Source organism: Nerophis ophidion, linkage group LG02 (assembly GCF_033978795.1).
Source record: "Nerophis ophidion isolate RoL-2023_Sa linkage group LG02, RoL_Noph_v1.0, whole genome shotgun sequence".
Lineage (NCBI taxonomy): Eukaryota > Metazoa > Chordata > Actinopteri > Syngnathiformes > Syngnathidae > Nerophis > Nerophis ophidion.
This window is the reverse complement of record NC_084612.1, coordinates 40,047,782-40,067,686: the sequence shown is the minus strand read 5'-3', so window position 1 is coordinate 40,067,686 and position 19,905 is coordinate 40,047,782. Positions and strand designations below refer to the sequence as shown.

General features: G+C 40.3%; 1 protein-coding gene across 1 annotated transcript in view; it reads left to right on the top strand.

Annotated features, from left to right (window-relative positions):
- The window catches only part of plekha7b (pleckstrin homology domain containing, family A member 7b), a 244,581-nt gene that overhangs the window by 207,690 nt on the left and 16,986 nt on the right, over positions 1-19,905 (top strand). The window contains exons 22-28 of the mRNA XM_061883569.1: positions 1,186-1,377; positions 1,472-1,583; positions 1,710-1,801; positions 5,158-5,379; positions 15,074-15,304; positions 18,897-19,030; positions 19,229-19,380. Coding sequence (XP_061739553.1) covers positions 1,186-1,377; positions 1,472-1,583; positions 1,710-1,801; positions 5,158-5,379; positions 15,074-15,304; positions 18,897-19,030; positions 19,229-19,380 — 1,135 coding nt within the window. The remainder of the gene's footprint in view (positions 1-1,185; positions 1,378-1,471; positions 1,584-1,709; positions 1,802-5,157; positions 5,380-15,073; positions 15,305-18,896; positions 19,031-19,228; positions 19,381-19,905) is intronic.

Below are 19,905 nucleotides of genomic sequence, written 5' to 3'. Positions count from 1 at the left end.
CTAAATACATTTTCAACAATATGAGAGCCCCCTTTACATTAATTAACCGTTTGGTCACCTTTACACTTTTTAATGATATGTTCTCCTCTAGTGGCCAGTACTATTGTAGTATGTATATCCATCTCATCCATTTTCTACCGCTTATTCCCTTTGGGTTCGCAGGGGGCGCTGGCGCCTATTTCAGCTACAACCGGGCGGAAGGCGGGGTACACCCTGGACAAGTCACCACCTCATCGCAGGGCCAACACAGATAGACAGACAACATTCACACTCACATTCACACACTAGGGCCAATTTAGTGTTGCCAATCAACCTATCCCCAGGTGCATGTCTTTGGAGGTGGGAGGAAGCTGGAGTACCCGGAGGGAACCCACGCATTCACGGGGAGGACATGCAAACTTTACACTGAAAGATCCCGAGCTAGGGATTGAACCCAGGACTGGAGGTTCTTCGTATTGTGAGGCAGATGCACTAACCCCTCTTCCACCGTGAAGCCCCACTTCAGAAAACCACTTTCACTAAATACAGTTTGTCGCTGCATCTGTAAGTGCAAGTTAAAGCTCTACTATGCAAAGCAAAAGCCATTTATCAACAACATCCAGAAACGCCGCCGGCTTCCCTTGGCCCAAGATCATCTAAGATGGACTGATGCAAAGTGGAAAAGTGTTCTGTGGTCTGACGAGTCCACATTTCAAATTGTTTTTGCAAATATTCGACATCGTGTCATCCGGACCAAAAGGGAAGCGAACCATCCAGACTGTTATCGACGACGCAAAGTTCAAAAGCCAGCACCTATGATGGTATGGAGTGCATTAGTCCCCAAGGCATGGGTAACTTACACATCTATGAAGGCACCATTAATGTTGAAAGGTACGTACAGGTTTTGGAACAACATATGCTGCCATTTAAGCCGGAGTACCTGGAGGGAACCCACCTATTCACGGGGAGGACATGCAAACTCCACACAGAACCCAGGACTACTCAGGACCTTCGTATTATGAGGCAGATGCACTTACCCCCCTGCCACCGTGAAGCCCTGTAGTATTTATATTTTTAGTTAATTTAAAAATTTCTATGCTCAAAAATGCCCAATTTAGGGCAAAAAAAATCTACAATGCGGTGAAGCTGCAAAATTTGAAGCGCAATGTGGCGAGGGACAACTGTGATCACATGTTGTGTGTCCAGGCTGAGGAAGACGTGCCTCCCAGACCACCTCTACCTCAAGTGTACAGTCCTAATGAGAATCCCCCAGCAGTGCCCCCGCTGCCTAGGGAGACCACAGTCATCAGACACACCTCAGTCCGCGGCCTAAAGCGACAGTCTGACGAACGGAAGCGGGACAGAGAGATAGGCCAGTACACCAACGGAGACGTTAAGGTACAACATGAGATTCAGTACAAAAGCTGTATTGAAAAATACAATGGTAATGGGTGGGCCTATTGTTGTGACCACGTTTTGGTGTGTGTGACAGGCAGAACTCAGGCCTTTCCTGAGTGATCCTGAGCTAGTGGGTGTGGGAGACGGCTCCAGCAGTGTGACAGCTTTAGGACACGAAGGAGGTTATCAGACGTTACCGAGCAGAGGTATGAGGATGTTGTACAAGTAATCTATCTGTACTATCTACGGTAAATTCATTTTTCAAGTAGCTAGCAACATTAACAAACATATAAACTATCATTCCAAGTTGTGAGGTTTTTTTTCCTTCCAAGTAGTAACTGGCTCCACCCTCAGACTGAATCAGTCCTCCAGCATTTCGTCTTATGTGACCCTACGGAGAGCAACTTCAGCTCCTGGTGTGAAGGTGAGACTCACCATGATAGAAGAAAATCTAATTCAGAATATTAATTATCACAATTTCACGAACTGCATTTATGGAATGGGGTTAAGAAGTTAATGCAGAAGCTCTAAATGCCAAATATTACTATATCAACCATATTATGGTTGACAAGTTGTTAAAAAACATTTTCATTAATTGGAATTGCTGTGATTAAATGTCAATTATTTTATGTCAAATGGTCAATAGTCAATAATATATAATATGATATTAAAACTTTGCAGGTGTATTTTATTAAAGTTTATCTTGAGCCCCTGAGGTCCCCAGCAATGCATTGTTGTCCTCTCTGTGTTTCACAACCCAAACTACGTAAAAGTTTGGTAAAATATATTCCATTATTTACTTTTCATTGTTAGAAATCAAAAGGTTTTTTAAAAATAGATGTTGAATCAATAATTTTAAGGTAGTTTTGATAACATTTTCAAATCATTTTTAAGATTACTGTAACATCTTGCTTTCGTGTTGTGAGTTGTTGCTAGGCATAGTTCATAGATCTCGTAATCATGACGGCATTATCTGTCAATGCAATTGACATACACTATACTGCCAAAAGTATTTGGCCACCCATCCAAATGATCAGAATTATGGTGTGGGGTTGCTTTTCAGGAGCTGGGCCTGGCCCCTTAGTTCCAGTGAAATTAACTTTGAATGCTCCAGGATACCAAAAAATTTTGGACAATTCTATGCTCCCAACATTGTGGGAACAGTTTGGAGGGGGCCCCTTGCTCTTCCAACATGACAAGGTTCATAAAGACATGGATGACAGAGTCCGGTGTGGATGAACTTGACTGGGCTGCACAGAGTCCTGACCTGAACCCGATAGAACACCTTTGGGATGAATTGGAATGGAGAATGAGAGCCAGGCCTTATCGACCAACATCAGTATGTGACCTCACCAATGCGCTTTTGGGAGAATGTTCTAAAATTCCTATGAACACACTCCGCACCCTTGTGGACAGCCTTACCAGAATAGTTGAAGCTGTAATAGCTGCAAGAGGTGGACCCACATAATATTGAACCCTATACGTAAGGAATGGGATGGCACTTCAAGTTCATATGTTAATCAAGGCAGGTGGCCAAGTACTTCTGGCAATATAGTGTATGTGACAGTGACACCATCGTGGTTGTTGGTATGACAAATTAGAGGCTGACAGAGAGCTGAGAAAAACATGAAGTTAGACTCACACAAACATACTGCATCATGGCAACAACTCCAAAAACAGGACACATGCATTTCCCAACTATATTAATGCATTTACCTGAATATAGTTATTTTTATACAAACCCCGTTTCCATATGAGTTGGGAAATTGTGTTAGATGTAAATATAAACGGAATACACTGATTTGCAAATCATTTTCAACCCATCTTCAGTTGAATATGCTACAAAGACAACATATTTGATGTTCAAACTGATGAACTTTTTTTTTTTTTGCAAATAATCATTAACTTTAGAATTTGATGCCAGCAACACGTGACAACGAACTTGGGAAAGGTGGCAATAAAAACTGATAAATTTGAGGAATGCTCATCAAACACTTATTTGGAACATCCCACAGGTGTGCAGGCTAATTGGGAACAGGTGGGTGCCATGATTGGGTATAAAAGCAGCTTCCATGAAATGCTCAGTCTTTCACAAACAAGGATGGCGCGAGGGTCACCAATTTGTAAGCAAATTGGCGAACAGTTTTAGAACAACATTTCTCAACGAGCTATTGCAAGGAATTTAGGGATTTTACCATCTGCGGTCCGTAAAATCATCAAAAGATTTAGAGAATCTGGAGAAATCACTGCACAAAAGCGATGATATTACAGACCTTTGATCCCTCAGGCGGTACTCCTTAAAAAACGGACATCAGTGTGTAAAGGATATCACCACATAGGCTCAGGAACACTTCATAAAACCACTGTCAGTAACTACCGTTTGTCGCTACATCTGTAAGTGCAAGTTAAAACTCTACTATGCAAAACAAAACCCATTTATCAACAACACCAAGGAACGCCGCCGGGTTTGCTGGGCCCGAGCTCATCTAAGATGGACTGATGCAGAGTGGAAAAGTGTTCTGTGGTCTGACGCGTCCGCATTTCAAATTATATTTGGAAACTGTGGACGTGGTGTCCTCCGGAACAAAGAGGAAAATAACCATCCGGATTGTTATAGGCACAAAGTTCAAAAGCCAGCATTGGTGATGGTATGGGCATGTATTAGTGCCCAAGGCATGGGTAACTTACACATCTGTGAAGGCACCATTAATGCTGAATGGTCCATACAGGTTTTGGAGCAACATATGTTGTCATCCAAGCAACGTATCATGGACGCCCCTGCTTATTTCAGCAAGACAATGTCAAGCCACGTGTTACAACAGCGTGGCTTTGTAGTAAAAGAGTGCGGGTACTTTCCTAGCCCGCCTGCAGTCCAGACCAGTCTCCTATCGAAAATGTGTGGCGCATTATGAAGCGTAAAGTAAGACAGCGGAGACCCTGGACTGTTGAACGACTGAAGCTCTACATAAAACAAGAATGGGAAAGAATTCCACTTTCAAAGCTTCAACAATTACTTTCCTCAGTTCCCAAACGTTTATTGAGTGTTTTTAAAAGAAAAGGTGATGTAACACAGTGGTGAACATGCCCTTTCCCAACTACTTTGGCACGTGTTGCAGCCATGACATTCTAAGTTAATTATTATTTGCAAAAAAAAAATAAAGTTTATGAATTCGAACATCAAATATCTTGTCTTTGTAGTGCATTCAATTGAATATGGGTTGAAAAGGATTTGCAAATCATTGTATTCTGTTTATATTTACATCTAACACAATTTCCCAACTCATATGGAAACGGGGTTTGTAAAAAGACCTTAAAATCACATTTTTAGATGCAGACTAACGGGTGGCCCCAAATCACTTTTCCATAAGCGCGTCAGAGCTTTTGTTCCTGTCACTCACAAAGAGAGTTACAGCTGTGGCAGCTGACATTATAACTGTTGCTAAGCTAAGAAATATGATTTTGTATTTATTTTTGCAATCTTGGAGCTATTTTACTGATAATACTGAAACATAATACTAAAACATGTTACATTTTGTGTACTGTACTTTTGTTTTGCATTACATTTAATATATTTTTATAATGTGTATTAAAAAAGAGGGGACAATTTATACCAGGGGGCACCTCAAGTTTTAGTTAGTATGGTACCGTACATGAAATCCATATTGGAGACAAAGAAAACATTTTCTAAGGCAGTGCTCCTTTGCCAAAATGCAAAGTCATCACTTCCCCTCACGTCTTTCCTCCCTTGTGCATCTTTGTGCACTATCCTGTGTCTCCCAGGAGAGACCAAAAAGTGCCCTGGAGCGTCTCTACTCTACAGAGACGGCGCCTCAGCGTGGGAGGATGAGCGCTGACGAGCAGCTGGAGAGGATGAAGAGGCACCAAAAGGCTCTACTGCGACAACGCAAGCGCACCTTGAGCCATGGAGAACGCCACGCCTCCCCGTCGTCACGCTCCTCCTCGTCGGCATCGACGCGCCCTCTTTCAGCGGACTTTGGTTCTGTATGTTTTTAATCTAGTGCATCAGCACACATCACACTCTCATGCATGGCGGCGAGCAAACAGAGTGAACACCGAACTTTCCAAAGTAAAACATTAGTAGTGCATGCGTTTATACTGTACATTTAAAAGATGTACTGAAAGTGTAAGGACATTTTCTGCTATCATTTTTAAATACTTTCACTGAAATTTACCAGACATGTTTAGGACATAATGCCTTGTAATTACACTAACTGAAATCATAAATATATACAAGTACATTTACACATCTATTGTAAATCATTCCAACTGTCTTTCTACTGTAACTCATCCTTCTTTTTCTTTAATTACGTATTCCGCTTTTAATCATCTTAAAGTATCAGCTGCCATAGAAGACTTTCCAACTGCAGGGTAAACAAAAAGGTATCATGAACCTCTGTGGTCCAATATGCCAGGCCACATCATCTAATAAGGGCTAATGAGCCCTTTCAACAGTAATAAGCCATTTAACATTTACAATTATTAACATTGCCAGAGAGCATACATTTAACAGTATGTTTATTGTTGTTATTGCAGTTGTGTAACATTGCATCTCACTAAAAGTAGCCATTACAGTAGGAAGGGGATTTATATGGCTCCATTCATTGCAGTTTACCTGACACATGAAACATGACAAATTAGCGGGGTGTATTATCCATTGAAGCTTCCACACTGCAAAAAGTCTTTGTTCAAAAATCAGAAAAAAATATATAAAAATTTGGGGTATTTCATTTGAACTAAGCAAAATTATCTGCCAATCGAACAAGAAAATTCGGCTTGTCAAGACTTTCCAAAACAAGTAATATTGGCTAACCTCAATGAACCCAAAAATAAGTATATTCCCACTAACAACAAGTGCACTTTTCTTGGTAGTGTCATGATGTGGACTATGGTGAGGTTTGTTTTCCCGTGGTGGAAAGTGACTGGCGTGAAGGTGAAAACATGATTTTAATCTTAACTCGAAAAAAAGGTACAAACAAAAGGCGCTCTCAGCAAAGGTTCCAAACTTGGCTAAGAAAACAAAAACTATAACTACCACATAAATTATGGACATGAACATGAACTAAAAAACTCACTGAACTGTGACTTGAATAAACAAAAAAAAACTTACTTGGCAAGAAAAGAGCAGCATGAACTTTGACCTGGACAGAGTACTCAGAGTGTCAAGAGTGCAGAGCATGATTGTGATGACTGGCAACTACAGGCTTAAATAGAGGTAACTTGATTAACCACAGGTGCGCGAGTCCAAATGAATCAGGTGCATGACATGAGGACAGGTGAAAACTAATGGGTCGTCATGGAAACAAAGCAGGGAGTGAAAAAACAGGAACTGACAGAGTGCAAAAACCAAACAGAACATAGCCAAACTAAACATGATCACCAGGACAGGACAGGTAGAAAAAAAAGACATTTTTTCTCAATATGTTGAAGAACATTCTTAAATTTAATAAATGCCAGTGCCATTATCTTGACATAATGATATGCACTCGGCACCATGATTTTTTTTTCATGCTTGAAGTAAGAAGTTATTACTTTAATAAAGTAGTTTTATACTTGTGAGTGTTAATGACACAGATTTGCATCAGTTGATATTCTAGTTTCAAGCATGTTTTACTCAATATAAGTCATACAATCTCAGCAACAAGCTGTAATATCTTACTGAGATCATTCAGGACCAAAACCCTTAAAACAAGTAAAACACTCTAACATAAAATCTGCTAAGTGAGAAGAATTATCTTATCAAACAGAAAATAAGAGAATATTCCCCCTTTTTGAGATATTTAATGTTACTTAGATTTCAGTTTTTGCAGTGCAGATGGCAGTCGAGTGTTGAATATCTTAAAATGTGTTTAGTGGCAATTCCAACTTTGACCCCAGTGTCAGTTGCTATGTGGAGTTGCACTTTCCAGCATTTTAAGCAGACTGCATTGTAAAATGATTAACCCCCCACCTTCCTCTCAACCTAGATCCACCCAAGAATGGGGTCATATAAATCCATTTCCCACTGTATATAAATACAGACACGATAATAAACTCAATATTTATACAGTAGTACGTCTTTGAGAGTGTCTATCAAAGAGTATCATTATTAGCAGGTGTAATTTAGGAAGGTTTTTCTATGCTGTAGCAATTTCATATCTTGAATGCCATCCATCCATTTCACTGCTTATAATCTCCAATATTGTCTTCTGAAAGTTTCCTCCCCTTGTCACACTCAGTCCTGCCCGTAACAGTTGGAAGTCAGTACGATGGCATCGGATCATCTTCACATTGTATTATTATTTTGCATAGACATTGCTGATGTTTTTCCTTGTTCCATCCAAAAAAAAAAAATATTAGAACAGTGAAACCTCTCCGATCAGATAGTAAATACATAATGCATCCCAGATGATCTCCATACAACAATATCTATATTCCATGGGAAATAATTGAAACAATTAATTGTAAGCTTCAGTTAGTATAGATTGACTATACATACAATGTTTATAGTAAAATTTTAACACTCTTAAATCAGTCAAATAAGTGAACCACAAATCATGTTAACACCTAAAATCAAATAAAAAAAATGTTCAACACCATTGAGGAGGTTGTGGTGCAAAAGTGATTTACAAACCCCGTTTCCATATGAGTTGGGTAATTGTGCTAGATGTAAATATTCACGAAATACAATGATTTGCAAATCATTTTTAAAACAACATATTTGATGTTGAAACTGATAAACATTTTTTTTTTTGCAAATAATCATTAACCTAAGAATTTGATGCCAACAACACGTGACAAAGAAGTTGGGAAAGGTGTCAATAAATACTGATAAAGTTGAGGAAGGCTCATCAAACACTTATTTGGAAAATCCCACAGGTGTGCAGGCTAATTGGGAACAGGTGGGTGCCATGATTGGATATAAAAACAGCTTCCCAAAAAATGCTCAGTCTTTCACAAGAAAGGATAGGCGAGGTACACACCTTTCTCCACAACTGCGTGAGCAAATAGTCAAACAGTTTAAGAACAACGTTTCGCTAAGTGCAACTGCAAGAAATTTATGGATTTCAACATCTACGGTCAATAATATCATCAAAAAGTTCAGAGAATCTGGAGAATTCACTCCACGTAAGCGGCATGGCCGGAAATCAACATTGAATGGCCGTGACCTTCGATCCCTCAGACGGCACTGTATCAAAAACCGACATCAATGTCTAAAGGATATCACCACATGGGCTCAGGAACACTTCAGAAAACCACTTTCACTAAATACAGTTCGTCGCTACATCTGTAAGTGCAAGTTAAAGCTCTACTATGCAAAGCGAAAGCCATTTATCAACAACATCCAGAAACGCCGCCGGCTTCTCTGGGCCCAAGATCATCTAAGATGGACTGATGCAAAGTGGAAAAGTGTTCTGTCGTCTGACGAGTCCACATTTAAATAGTTTTGGGAAATATTCGACATAGTGTCATCCGGACGAAAGGGGAAGCGAACCATCCAGACTGTTATCGACGCAAAGTTAAAAAGCCAGCACCTATGATGGTATGGAGATGCATTAGTCCCCAATACATGGGTAATTTACACATCTGTGAAGGCACCATTAATGCTGAAATGTACATACAGGTTTTGGAACAACATATGCTGCCATTTAAGCGCCGTCTTTTTCATGGACGCCCCTTATTATATCAGCACGACAATGCCGAGCCACATTCAGCATGTGTTACCACAGCGTGGCTTCGTAAAAAAAAAGTGTGGGTACTTTCCTGGTCCGCCTGCAATCCAGACCTGTCTTCCATCGAAAATGTGTGGCGCATTATAAAGCGTAAAATACGACAGCGGAGACCCTGGACTGTTGAACGACTGAAACTCTACATCAAACAAGAATGGGAAAGAATTCCACTTTCCAAGCTTCAACAATTACTTTCCTCAGTTCCAAAATGTTTATTGAGTGTTGTTAAAAGAAAAGTTGATGTAACACAGTGGTGAACATGCCCTTTCCCAACTACTTTGGCACGTGTTGCAGCTATGAAATTCTAAGTAAATTATTATTTACACAAAAAAAATCAAGTTTATGAGTTTGAACATCAAATATCTTGTCTTTGTAGTGCATTCGATTGAATATGGGTTGAAAAGGATTTGCAAATCATTGTATTTGGTTTATATTTACATCTAACACAATTTCCCAACTCATATGGAAACGGGGTGTGTACATCATGTATCTGCATTTTTAAAATTGTATTCAAACAAGTGTTAAACTTAACCACCATTAGTTATGATGAAATGTGAATACAACAAGCTGTTCTACCTTAAAATAGATTAAAGGTGATTTACAGAGTCTCACTGCTTTAAATGTGAGGACCATCAGAAAAAATTAAGACCCCCATACTCTCATTATGTTTAAACAGCAGACCCCAGCCATACAGTTTAATTTATGCAGGATATCCCCTTGGAATGCAGTATCTAGTTTTCAAGGGGTCCTAACAGGGATTGCGAAAATCTCTTCCATAAGAAATGCCTACCATATTTTCCGAATTATAAATGGCTGCATTTTCCCCAAGCTTTGAACTCTACAGCCTATATAATGGTGCGGCTAATATATGGAACTTTGTCAGCTGTAAATAGCTGGGGTTGCAAAAAAGACACACAAACAAATCTAAATTATAAATCCTTTGATGCTGGGAACAACTGAACTGAGAACTCATTAATAAGTATGTTTGACATCTGGCAGGACATTTTATAAGTTGAGAAGTATATTTTTGCCAAAGACTTTGGTCACATTTGGAATTGTATGTTCTTGTTGTCCTGCACAAGCAAAGGCTACGTGAATAGTTACTGTACCTGGATCTCGTGAACTTATTTTAAATATTATTAAAATCCATGTAACTGTCAAATATCACACAAATATATAGCACATATATTTGTCATGATCTGGGTGAATGATGGCCACTAATTTGAACAAATAGAAATACCCAAGTAACATCAACAACACAGAGGCTTATCATCATACCTTATCATCTAGTTCAGGGGTCGGCAACTTTTACCACTCAAAGAGCCATTTTGACCCGTTTCACAAAGTAAAGAAAACAATGGGAGCCACATAACTCTTTTGAAATTTATAATGAAATAATACTGCATACAGAGGTTTTTTTTTGCGTTGTGCTATGTATTAACCAGGGGTCTCAGACACACGGCCCACACCTTAAGATGAAAATGTAATATTAGTGCGGCCCGCGAGTTTTATATGAATTCCGCTTGACAGCGTCACACCTGCCAATTGTCCCAATTTTCCAGGGAAACTCCCGAATTTCAGAGTAATTATTCTCTCGAATGTACGCTGATGTTCACCCAATGAACAATAATAAGGGCGTACAATGATGTCACTACCGCCCTCTACAGCTTGTACAAATAGCTTGCCAGCCCAAAGAATTGTTGGACAAGGCTATTGCAGACACACGTGAGAGACTGCAAGGCATCCTTATTCAACAGCAATACAGGTTACACTGAGGGTGGCCTTTTAAACAACTTCAGCACTCTTTCTAATACGCGCCACACTGTGAACCCACACCAAACAAGAATGACAAACACATTTCAGGAGAACATCCGCACTATAACACAACATAAACACGACAGAACAAATACCCAGAATCCCATGTATCTTGGCTCTCCCGGGCTCCATTATACACCCAGCTACCACCAACCCAACCCCCGCCCACCTCAACCGACACACGGAAGGAGGGGCAGGGGTTGGGTTGGTGGTAGCTGGGTGTATACATGGGATTCTGGGTATTTGTTCTGTCTTGTTTATGTTGTGTTATAGTGCGGATGTTCTCCTGAAATGTGTTTGTCATTCTTGTTTGGTGTGCGTTCACAGTGTGGCGCATATTAGTAAAAGTGTTAAAGTTGTTTATATCACAACCCTCAGTGTGACCTGTATGGCTGTTGAATAAGTATGTCTTGCAGTTACGTATGCGTTTAAATAGAGGTCGCATCCAAAATGTGACCGGACGGCCGGCACGCAAATAGCATGATGAAAATCCTGGCGCGATGACATGTAGGAAGGGTGTTAGAGGCATTGTCATCACGGCACGCTGTCAAAGTTGATGTCTGGGTGAAAATCGAAAAATGTTTACCCGGGAGATTTCTGATAGAGACATTAAAATTGCAAATCTACCGGAATTCTCCGGGCAGTCGGCAAGTATGCGGCTGAGCCACATCAGAGTGGTCAAAGAGCCGCATGCGGCTCCGGAACCGCGGGTTGCCGACCCCTGATCTAGTATGTACACCTATGTTGTTGCTCAGGATGTGTGTTTACTGTAGATAAAGTGCATACGGAAAGTATTCACAGTGCTTCACTTGTTCCACATTTTCTTATGTTACAGCCTTATTCCAAAATTGAATACATTCACACTATATTGCCAAAAGTATTTGGCCACCTGGCTTGACTCACATATGAACTTGAAGTGCCATCCCATTCCTAACCCATAGGGTTCAGGATGATGTCGATCCACCTTTTGCAGCCATTACAGCATCAACTCTTCTGGGAAGGCTGTCCACAAGGTTGCGGAGTGTTTTAATAGGAGTTTTCCACCATTCTTCCAAAAGCGCATTGGTGAAGTCTCACACTGATGTTGGTTGAGAAGGCCTGACTCTCAGTCTCCGTTCTAATTCATCCCAAAGATGTTCTTTCGGGTTCAGGTCAGGACTCTGTGCAGGCCAGTCAAGTTCATCCACACCAGACTCTGTCATCCATGTCATTATGGACCTTGCTTTGTTCACTGGTGCACAGTCATGTGGGAAGAGGAAGAGGACCGCTCCAAACTGTTCTCACAAGGTTTGGAGCATGGAGTTGTCCAAAATGTTTTGGTATCCTGGAGCATTCAAAATTCCTTTCACTGGAACTAAGGGGCTAAGCCCAACTCCTGAAAAACAACCCCACACCATAATTCCTCCTCCTCCAAATTTCACACTCGGCGCAATGCAGTCCGAAATGTAGCGTTCTCCTGGCAACCTCCAAACTCAGACTCGTCCATCAGATTGCCGGATGGAAAAGCGTGATTAATCATTCCAGACACGTCACCACTGGTCTAGACTCCAGTGGTGACGTGCATTACACCACTGCATCCGACGCTTTGCAATTGACTTGGTGATGTATGGCTTAGATGCAGCTGCTCAGCTATGGAAACCCATTCCATGAAGCTCTCTGCGTACTGTATGTGGGCTACAAGGTCACATAAAGTTTGGAGCTTTGTAGCAACTGACTGTGCAGAAAGTCTTTGCACTCTGCGCTTCAGCATCCGCTGACCCCCCTCTGTCAGTTTATGTGACCTACCACTTGGTGGCTGAGTTAGTGTTGTTCCCAAATTTTCCATCCATCCATCCATCCATTTTCTACTGCTTATTCCCTTTGGGGTAGCGGGGGCCACTGGGGCCTATCTCCGCTACAATCGGGCGGAAGGCGTTGTACACCCTGGACAAGTCGCCACCTCATCACGGGGCCCACACAGATAGACAGACAACATTCACACTCACATTCACACACTCGGGCCAATTTAGTGTTGCCAATCAACCTCCCAAAGTTTTCCATTTTCTTATAATAAAGCCGACAGTTGACTTTGGGATATTTAGGAGCGAGGAAATTTCACGACTGGATTAGTTGCACAGGTGGCATCCTATGACAGTTCTACGCTGGAAATCATTGAGCTCCTGAGAGCGGTCCATTCTTTCACAAATGTTTGTAGAAACAGTCTCCATGTCTAAGTGCTTGATTTTATACACCTGTGGCCGGGCCAAGTGATTAGGACACCTGATTTTCATCATTTGGATGGGTGGCCAAATACTTTTGGCAATATAATGTATTTTGTCCTCAAAAATCTACGGACAACACCCCATACCAACAATGTAAAATCGTTTTGTTTTTTGGTTTAGTTTTTTATTTAGCAAATTTATTTAAAAAAATACAAATTAAAAGTATCACATCTACATAAGTATTCACAACCTTTGCTCAATACTTTGTAGATGTACCTTTGGCAGAAATTACAGCACACCTATCTTTGGGCAGTTTCGCCCATTCCTCTTTGCAGAACCTCTTAAGCTCCATCAAGTTGGATGGAAAGTGTTGGGTTTTCATCCAGTGTGTCTCTGTACATGTCTGCATTCATTTTTCTCTCTATCCGGACTAGTCTACTAGTTCCCGCTGCTGATAAAAAAAACATCCTCACGCCATCCATCACAGTAAGGGATGGTATTGACCTGGTGATGAGCGCTGCCTGGTTTCCTTTAAATATGACGCCTGGCATTCACACCAAAAAATTTAATCTTTGTCTCATCAGACCAGAGCTTTTTGTTTCTCATGGTCTGACAGTCTTTGGTTGGTTGATTGCTACAGAGATGATTCTGATTCTGGAAGGTTCTCCTCTCTCCACAGAGGAATGCTGTAGCTCTGACAGAGTGACCATGGGGTTCTTGGTCACATTCCTGACTAGACTAAGATGAATGCAGCAATATACAGAGCTACACAGAGCTGCACATTAAACCAACACTTCCCATCCAACTTGATGGAGCTTGAGAGGTGCTGCAAAGAGGAAGGGGAGAAACTGCCCAAAGATAGGTGTGCCAAGCTTGTGGCATCATTTTTAAAAAGACTTGAGGCTTTAATTGCTCCGAAAGGTGCATCAACAAAGTATAGAACAAAGGCTGTGATGTACATGTGATTTTTTTTGTATTTTATAATACTTTTTTTTTTTTTTGTAAATAAACTTTTCACATTGTTGTTATGGAGCGCTGTGTGTATAGTTTGGAGGACAAAAATAGATGTATTCCATTTTGAAATAAGGCTGTACATAAACTGGAAAAAGTGAAGCGCAATAAGTACTTTCTGGATGCACTGTTTGTGTGTGTGTGTGTGTGTGTGTGTGTGTGTGTGTGTGTGTGTGCGTGTGTGTGTGTGTGTGTGTGTGCGTGTGTGTGTCTGTGTGTGTGTGTGTGTGTGTGTGTGTGTGTGTGTGTGTGTGTGTGTGTGTGTGTGTGTGTGTTTGTGTGTGTGTGTGTGCGCACCTGCATGCGTGCGTGCGTGCAGGTCAGTGGTTGATCTAATGTTTTTAAAATAAGCACTTGTTTTTAGTCATAAGCACTAATTGCTCTACAGTACGTCCACCGACTGGCGGCAACCCAACAACGTCCAAAATGAGAGCTGTATCATAGAATCTGCTTTTGCAAATATTACAGCCCTCGTGTTGGATCTCAATGGAGAGAGTAGAGATGTACAGAGTAGAAAAATCCACATGGTTATATATTATTGGACAAGTGTTTTATATGGTAATTATATTGCGTTGTTTTCAAATGAATAAACATCTATTGAACTCTGTCATGTTTCTTTACATGTATTTTTTGTCTGTCTTCAAGAGTGTTTGTGTTGTATTTTACTGGCCTTGACATGTGTGTAACTCATTAGTAGCATGCTGTGATTACTTTTTTTAATGTTGGCATGCTTGTCTACCTGTGTTATTTCCCTTTATTTCCCTTACACCTGTACAAACCCTTAACTACACACAAACACGCACACGCGCTCCATTCACTCTTTCCAGTGGTGTCAGGACAAGAATGATGACTATTTTACAGGCAAGATAAACTATTTTTTCCCTCCCCACAGTGATGAGCCAACTTGTCATCTTGTCTTATGTTTCCCTGTGTGTTGCCCAGTGGAGGAGAGAACAGGAGTTCGACCTGCAGCTGTTGGAGAGGGCCGTGCAGGGGGAGGAGGCTCAGGGAGTGAGGAGCGTCCAGGGGGAGGAGAGGCCGCCTGAGCACAAAGAGAAACCGCGATCGCACTCTGACGAATGGCTGACTTTGCACTCGCTGACCATGACCCCGCCATCGACCAACGATGCTGAACCGGAAATATTAGACTATGACAAGGACTTGCTCAAAGAGGTACCATGACAGAAAGTCGCTAGTCCAGCAATGCCTTATTCCTCTACAAGTTAGGCCAATACACAACTATTGGTCATGAGAAATAATACCATACCAAGGTCTTTGAATGTGTATTCAATCTGCTCTTTGTAGATGAATACAAACCAATTCATCCATCCATTTTCTACCTCTTGTCCCCTTCGGAGTCGCGAAGTGCTGGAGCCTATCCCAGCTGCACTCGGGCGGAAGGCAGGATCCACACTGCTAAAAGTCAGTGTTCAAAAACAAGAAAAACAAAAACAAAAATGAGGGGTATTTAATTTGAACTAAGCAAAATTATCTGCCAATAGAACAAGAAAATTCGGCATTTCAAGACTTTCCAAAACAAGTAAAATTAGCCAACCTCAAGGAACCCAAAAATACCTTAAAATAAGTATATTCCCACTAATAACGTGCACTTTTCTTGGTAGAAAAAAAGAGACCTTTTTGCTCAATATGTTAAAAATATTTTTAAATTAAGTAAATGCTAGTGGCATTATCTTGACATGCTTGAAATAAGAAATTACTTTAAAAAAGTAGTTTTATACTTGTGAGTGTTAATGACACAGCTTTGCATCAGGTGATATTCTAGTTTCAAGCATGTTTTACTTAATATAGGTCATAAAATTTCAGCAACAAGCTGTAATATCTTACTGAGATAATTTAGGACAAAAACCCTTAAAACAAGTAAAACACTAACATCAAATCTGCTGAGTGAGAAGAATTATCTTATCAGACAGAAAATAAGCAAATATCACCCTTATTTGAGATATTTAATCTTACTTAGATTTCAGTTTTTGCAGTGCACTGTGGACAAATCTCCACCTTATCGCAGAGCCAACACAGATAGACAAACATTCAACAATATTTTGGGCAGATTTATGTTACAAAAAAGTACTCTTCAAAAGGAAAAACTTTCAACACTTTTGTTTTGATGGTTTTGTTGCCAGATCACTCTCTTTGTTGAACAGCATTAAGTTTTGTGTGAGTTACATGTAGATATTCCTTTCATCAAGATGATGAATGGAATAACTGAACAGGGGAAAAAGTCATTATAATCCGGGCACTTGTAACGTTGTGGCAGCATGGTAGCGGTTGTTGTCTCGATCCCAATATGCAGAGGACAGCAGAAGACACTGTGCAGGTAAAAAGTATTAAAGTACAAAGCAAAACATGCGTGCAGGTGGGAGTGCACTCACAGCATAGGGAAAGCTATGCAATACAAAACGAAACTTGGCCAGGGTGATATTGCCTAAAAATTAAATCTCCAATTTTTTCACAAAAAGTTGTATTTACAATTCTTTCAGATTTTTTTAAAAGAAACCACTGTATACAAATGACAGAGATAATTCCAGTTATTTTTATTTGATCAAAAACTAATTATTAAGATATTGTCCCGAATGCTGCTGAGATTGGCTCCAGCACCCCCCACATCCCCAAAAAGGGACAAGCGGTAGAGAATGGATGGATGGATGGATGTTCTTTTTAGACCAGATATAAATTTGTACTATTTATGCAATACTTTTCAAAGAACTAAAGTAAGAGCTTCCTGTGGGAAGCAATACTTCTGTCTTGATTAAAATACTTCTGTTAACAAAAACATGGCATGCAAATAAATAATAATCTCCAACATTGAGATTAATAATGTGAAAATTTTAAACTTCTGTCTTGAATAAAATACCTCTGTTAATAAAATGTAGTATTATATGTTGTATGCAAATAATCAAGTAAAACATTAAGAAGACTACATAATAGTTTTAGTAAGTGATAAAGGCAGACTTTTTCATTCACACATCTTGGAAGTGGGAAGAACGAATGCTTAAGTGACCGATCTGTCCATTGTGTTACTTTCTCATCATGCATACCTTGTGTAAATGATTACACCACTGTCATCTGCATTTTAACCGGTGTTTGTTGTTGCGGTCTTGTTCGCCTTGCAGAGTTGCATTTCCCGCACTTGACTGAAGGCTTTGCATTCAGATGCTGGAATAAGTTTGTACTGCTGCCTTTTTTAAACAAACTTTGCACCGTGCAGTCATTTGTTGCACGCCTGTTGCCGCAAAACCAAAGTACTGACAACACTTTTCTTTTCTTTGGAGCAAACATCAGACTCTCGTTAGCGTTGGTATTAACCATGATTCGATTCTCCATTATTGAAGTAAGGGGGCAGGCGAGGGCTGCAGAAGCTTATGGAGGCAAAAATTATGGCAGTGCGAGAGGAGAAAAACATTTTTTTTTTTTTTTTTTTAATCGTTTGCAACAAAAAAAACGTTGAACTTTAAATTTATCGATAAACTCGATATATCGCCCAGGCTTACACGGGACTAAACCGGCATCAAAGTAAACTTAACCGAATGCTGGAAGACAGCAACAGTTTACAAAGGTAAAGGAGAGTACACATTCTAAAGTAATGTTCCAGCAACGGCCGAACCTAAATAGACATGATTGCAAAATGAGAAGAGGCGTGCTGGCAAGAAAAGTAAAGGTGCTGCAAAACAATACTAACAGGAAGTGGATACTACATAATAAGAGTGCTGGACAGGAACTAAGCACTAAACAAAGGAAAACATGAGAAAAAACAACACAAGGCATGAGCTGGAGCTACAGACCATGACAGTACTATATGTTTAGGAAAATATATGCAAGCTTGGAAAGTACATTAATTGCTTGTAGCTTATCCTGTTTTCTCTTTTTTTACCTTAACTTCCTCTGTGCTGTTTTCAGATGGCCTGCAACTGGCAGCTAGGGTGCCAAATCCGGCCTCAAATAACCGAAATAACACCCCGAGTTCAGTTCAGAACTTGGTGACTTACACTAGAATGCTCCTGTTGTATAAAATAACTTGGTCCAGTGCAAACACATTGTCAGATCCTCGCATTGACATTTTAACCTCTTAAAGCAGGGATAGGGAACCTATGGCTCTCGAGCAAGATGTGGCTCTTTTGATGACTGCACCTGGCACTCAGATAAATTTTAGCAGACATTGCTTAACACGATAAGTAATTCATAATTCCGCTGGTAATCACGATGTTAAAAAATAACGTTCAAATTCTAAAACATTCTCATGCATTTTAATCCAATCTTCCGTTTTCTATCGCACCTGTCCAAGATGTCACATTAATGGTAAGAAGTATTATATTTATTATTTGTTAACTTTAGAATAACAATGTTATTAAAAAGAATAAGAGACTAATTATACTCTAAAAATGTTGGTCTTACTTAAAAAAGGCACTAATTTACTTGTATTCAGTCTTAAAAAAATATTATATGGCTCTCACGGAAATACATTTTGAAATATTTGGCTTTCATGGCTCTCTCACCCAAAAAGGTTCCCGACCTCTGTCTTAAAGGCTAGTATTTTGCGAAACTGTTTTTTTTTTTGGAAATATATAATCCTGAATAAAGAAATAGACCAAAATCAAATGTTCACTGCAGAAGATGCTGGTTCTCAAAATAAAACTAATAGTAAAAGATGAAGTTCGCCCACCAGTCCTTAGCTTCAATTTAGTTGAATAGCTCTGATATAGGTGATCATACCGTTTGATTAGACAACTGTCTGTGTTATTTTCTACAGCTGTCTATGCCTCAGAAAGTCGTGATTCCAGAGCGGTATATGGACTTAGAGCAAGAGGAGTCCCTCAGTCCTCAGGAGATGGAGGACCGTCACCGGAAGGTGGAGCGGATCAAGAACATTTTGGCAAAGTCCAGGTACACTCCAATGAAAAACTCCATACAGATCTCTCACACCACTAGGAATGAATAGAGATGCTGCTTCAACAACCTTTTTTCATTGTGATTTTTGTAAAACAGTCAATCGTAGAACATTTGAAGATTTTAGCAACAGAACTGAGACTTTTTAGTGTTGTTTAGATATTTGCACTAAAAACATGACTGTGCTTTTTACAGTATTCAAAACTTGGCACCACCGCCACTACCTGCAGACAAGTCCGAGGTGAGCCTGCTGGCACTTGACTCTGTTCTGCAGGAGCAGGAGAGGATCATCACCATGTCTTACATGCTGGCCTCAGAGGCCTCCCTTAAAAGCAAGCGCGTCGCAGGTTGGTCTCTAATTTTAGCTCTATTTCTTCTACCTGTTGGAATGTATATAATTTACTTGAAGACGAGGGAAAGGAGCCTTTAAAAATGAATTTATGACTTGAAGATGATGAGGGCGGAGAACAGGAGGGTGTGAGGTGTAGAGTCAAGCACGGCTCTTCATTCCTTAATAAGTTCACATTATTCCGTGTCAGGAGCTCACATGGTTCCTAATTGCAGTCCGTGTGGAGTCTTTGAGATAGGGGAGGACTCACTGGATGAGGCCATTTTGTGTGCTGATCAATGACCCAGTCAAACTCTGCATACCATTAACACCTCTTTGAACGCACAGCAGCTCTGAAGCAGCATGAAAGACACCGCACTCACATTTCATCTTTCTCATGCTCTACAGCAGGCAGGCGAGTTCGCTTTCACAAACGGTGCTGCAGATTGTCTGCACACACACACACACCTGTCACACACAGTAGCACTCAAGCTGTCGAGCTATGTGGAGGCTTCATATGCACACTGAGGCAAAGTCAACAATT